Source organism: Neophocaena asiaeorientalis, unplaced genomic scaffold (genome assembly GCF_003031525.2).
Source record: "Neophocaena asiaeorientalis asiaeorientalis breed wild unplaced genomic scaffold, Neophocaena_asiaeorientalis_V1.1 scaffold669, whole genome shotgun sequence".
Lineage (NCBI taxonomy): Eukaryota > Metazoa > Chordata > Mammalia > Artiodactyla > Phocoenidae > Neophocaena > Neophocaena asiaeorientalis.
Window position 1 is genome coordinate 1,756,709 of NW_020174694.1, and position 4,271 is coordinate 1,760,979.

General features: G+C 42.5%; 1 protein-coding gene across 1 annotated transcript; it reads right to left on the reverse strand.

Annotated features, from left to right (window-relative positions):
* Positions 1-1,449: 1,449 nt before the first annotated feature.
* LOC112409048 (PX domain-containing protein kinase-like protein) lies at positions 1,450-3,051 on the reverse strand. Its single transcript, XM_024758944.1, is given in 5 exon segments — positions 1,450-2,131; positions 2,133-2,442; positions 2,445-2,761; positions 2,763-2,857; positions 2,953-3,051. Coding segments are annotated over 5 exon segments (1,503 nt in total).
* Positions 3,052-4,271: the final 1,220 nt, after the last annotated feature.

Here is a 4,271-nt window from a genome sequence, read left to right on the forward strand (position 1 = left end):
CTGACTTCACTTAGTATAATAATCTCTAGTTGCATCCATGTTGCTGCAAATGGCATTATTTCATTTTTTTATAGCTGAGTAATATTCTTTTGTGTATATATGCCACATCTTCTTTATCCATTCATCTGTCGATGGACATTTAGGTTGTTCCCCTGTCTTGGCTATTGTGAATAGTGCTGCTGTGAACATAGGGGTGCATATATCTTTTAGAATTATAGTTTTGTCTGGATATATGCCGAGGAGTGGGATTGCTGGATCATATGGCAACTCTATTTTTAGTTTTCTGAGGAACCTCCATACTGTTTTCCACGGTGGCTGCACCAACTTACATTCTCACCAACAGTGTATGAGGGTTCCCTTTTCTCCACATTTGTTATTTGTAGACTTTTTTTTTGGTGACATGATTTTAATAAAAAATACAGCTGAACATTTATCACAGATTCTGTGAAACTATACACAATGACATTCTCTCTGCATAGTAACCAACACTGATGTGTGTAACTTGAATTTTTAGGTGGATTATTTATAATCCTTTGAAGTGCAGTTTATTTAAGGGTTTAAGCCAATCACAGGATAAAGGATCTTTCTAATAAATGAGTAACATTAAAAAGATGATATATTTGGATAAACCTTTCAGAAATCAGAACTCATTTTGCCAAATGTACTTGTGTTGTAATAATACCCTCCCCTGGCAAACCCCAAACTTGACTTAATTGCTGAGGATTAAAAAGATCCTCTAAAGAGCTTTTTCTGATGTTAACGTTTGTCTGTTCGATACATACTAACTAAAGCGAACTAAGAGTCTAGAGTAGTTCCTTTAGCCCTGAGTTCTATAACCACAATGGAGTTCCTGTTTGAACTTAAGAGACTGTTATGAACTTTCCCCGTTCTATCTGAGGGGAAAATGAAGAACTCAGTTGCTTCTCTGACTCTCAGCACGGCATAACTGTGCTTTGGGCTACAGTGTTAATGTCTAGGATGAAATTAAGGTAGCAAGAATGGGTGTCATCTAAGAAATAACCAGAAAATGCTTTAGAATAGAGAAATGAACTCTGAGAGGAACATTTCTAGGAGCTGACAGGACAGGAGGGACTGCAACACGAAGGCCATTCACCGCTGTGACTGTATGTTGTCTGTTTTTGGTTTTTGTCCATTTCCTTCTGTTGGTGGAAATAATAGATTCCAATTATTTCCTGCTGCCACCAAAAGATGACGAACAAGATTCCTTTTCAACAGTAACAAAGGAGCAAGATATTTCTTAAGGCAGCAATGCCAGCCTGGCTTTACTCTACTTGAAGACTATTTCCCTCTTGAAAAGCCTCTTACGTGAGCATCTGCAAAGTCGTATGTTGCTGTACTGGCTCAGCAATTATTCATCCAGATACTTTAGGGGTTGGAGGTGGAAGGAAAATAAAAAGGACTTTTCCCTCCAGGTGTACACACAAAGCTTTAGCCGATCCTAGGAGTGCTATGATCACAGGTTTCGGTTTTCCTCAAAGTTCCTCTTCGGAAATTCTGGATGGAGCTGATTAAGGCCCCTTGGCTCACGCCATTCACAGCCTGGGGCAGAAGCTGTGTGGGTGCCTCTGTGCTCTCAGGAGGCAACGGAGCTGCTGGTGGTAGAGGAGGAGGTAATGCGGGCATCCCTGCCGTAGAGGGTGGAGTCGGTGATGATGGGGATGTGAGAGGCGAGCTGGCCCCAGATCCTGCCGAATTATTGGAGTTGCTGTATTTTGCTGAAGGCTCTTCACTGATTTCAACAGCAGATCGTTTTGACTTCTTTCTAGCTATAATCTCCCTCTGTTTTCTTTCTTCTTCAGATCCATGGTGAGGCTGAGCTCTCAGCAGTCTTTGATGCTGGTGGACCTGTTTCTGTTCGTCAGTTAGCCTCTTTTCTGCACATTCTTCGGCAAAGCTCAATGCCTCTTTTAACTTTGTGGGGATCTTAAACCGTGGCTTTTCCAAGGTAGTTATCAGAACATCACTGAATAATGGCATCTGTAAGAGCCAGGAAATGGTGGACCCGTCTTCTTTACAGGCTTCACAAGACAGCGTAGACTCCAACATGGCCACCACAGCCATAGACAGTGCAGGAGAGGAGGAGTCTACAGGCACTGAGTCTGGTGGTCGTCATCTCATCCAGTAAGTGGCCGAAGCAGTGGACGTCCACACTCTCCAATGTACTGATTTTCCTGAATTGTGAGAAATAAGATTGGGAGAAAGAAGGAAGGCCCAACAAGGAATTCTCAAGGTCCAGCAGCCAGCAAGTGTCCCCTTCCAGCATCACGCTGGAAGCATGAAGGTGCCCATAAGGGAATCCCTTGTCATGGAGAAACTTTAGTACCTCTAATATTTGTCGCCCGTATGTTTTTATTTGCTGGAGTTCAAAGCCTTGAATCTTCTTAGGGTTGCGGTAGTCCCTTAGGAATGGGTCTTTTGGTTGATCAAGTCCTTCAAAGTTGCTTTTTCATTAAACATTCTAATTGGCAATGCTGAGGATTTGTCAGGACCAAGGTCAGCCCAGCTTAACACTAGCTGCTCCTTTGGCTGATTTTTACTCTTCATCAAGAAATACTTCTTTCTTTTCCTCCAACCTGTGTATTTCAGTGGTTCCACCACCTCCCACTTTGGTTCTGATTGGAAGAACGTGGAAACCTGTTGTAAGGCAATCTCAGTATAGTTTGCAGAATAGTTGTTTGGATCTAAAAACATCTTAACCAGCTCACAATTAGACAAGATATGATTTGTGGTGATAATGTTGATAGTTCTGAAGACCTTTCTGCTTCTCAGCTATGAATTCACGATCCATGTTACCAATCAGTTTTTTGGGAGGAAGAGGTAGACTTAGGCCTGCAATCTGTTGTTCAGCAAATCAAAGTCACTGTATCTCCTAACAATCTGTCAGCTATTTTCTACAGAAATTCCTCTTTGTACCCAAATGATATATTCCACGTGGGACGGCAGGCTCTGGCTCACCTCGATGGCTGCTGTCAGCGGCACCGTGTTGTCCAGCAGGACCTTGCTGGCCGGTGGCTTCTCCATGGAGGCCATCCTGGAATGCCCATCCACCAACGCCTCGGGACCAGGGCCAGGTCCAGAGGCACGGACTCCCATCACTTGCCGGGATCTGCTGCCACTGCCCAGACTTTTTAATGATGGCCATTCTAGCTGGTCTGAGGTGATATCTCGTTCTAATTTTGATTTGCATTTCTCTAATAATTAGCAGTGTTGAGCATCTTTTCAGGTGCCTATTGGCCATCTATATTTCCTCTTTGGAGAAATGTCCATTTAGGTCTTCTGCCCATTTTTCAATTGGATTGTTTGCTTTTTTTGTTGTTGAATTGTATGAGCTGTTTGTGTATTTTGGAGATTAAGCCCTTGTTGGTTGCATCATTTACGAATATTTGCTCCCATTCTGTAGGTTGGGTTTTCATTTAGTTTATGGTTTCCTTTGGTGTGAGCACTGATTCTTAATGAGGGTGGTAGAGGATGAGGCTTAGAGAAGTTTGACCCCAGTGGGAAGATAGAAAGATGAGGAAATACACTGGAAGCATTCAGTAGTTGGGACAGAAAGCTTCCCAAGGGATTCTATTAGGCATCTGTTAGGGTTGTGTTTGGAGTCTCTACCCTGGGTGGTCGAGAGAGAGAGAGGATGCCCTAAGAATTAGCCCTCGGTCCAGACGCCTGGGGCAGAGAAATGGGAAGACGACTCTTTTTTTTTTTTTTTTTTTTACATATTTATTGGAGTATAATTGCTTTACAATGGTGTGTTAGTTTCTGCTTTATAACAAAGTGAATCAGTTATACATATACATACGTTCTCATATCTCTTCCCTCTTATGTCTCCCACCCTCCCACCATCCCTATACCACCACTCTAGGTGGTCACAAAGCACCAAGCTGACCTCCCTGTGCTATGTGGCCGCTTCCCACTAGCTATCAATTTTATTTTTGGTAGTGTATGTATGTCCATGCCACTCTCTCTATAGGATGCAGCAAAAGCACTTCTAAGAGGGAAGTTTTTAACAATACAATCTTACCTCAGAAAACAAGAAAACTCTCAAATAAACAATCTAACCTTAACCAAATAATCTAAAGTGATCTAATCTCATACTTTTACATGTAGCTGTCCAGTTTTCCCAGCACCACTTATTGAAGAGGCTGTCCTTTCTCCACTGTACATTCCTGCCTCCTTTATCAAAGATAAGGTGGCCATATGTACGTGGGTTTATCTCTGGGCTTTCTGTCCTGTTCCATTGATCTATTTTTCTG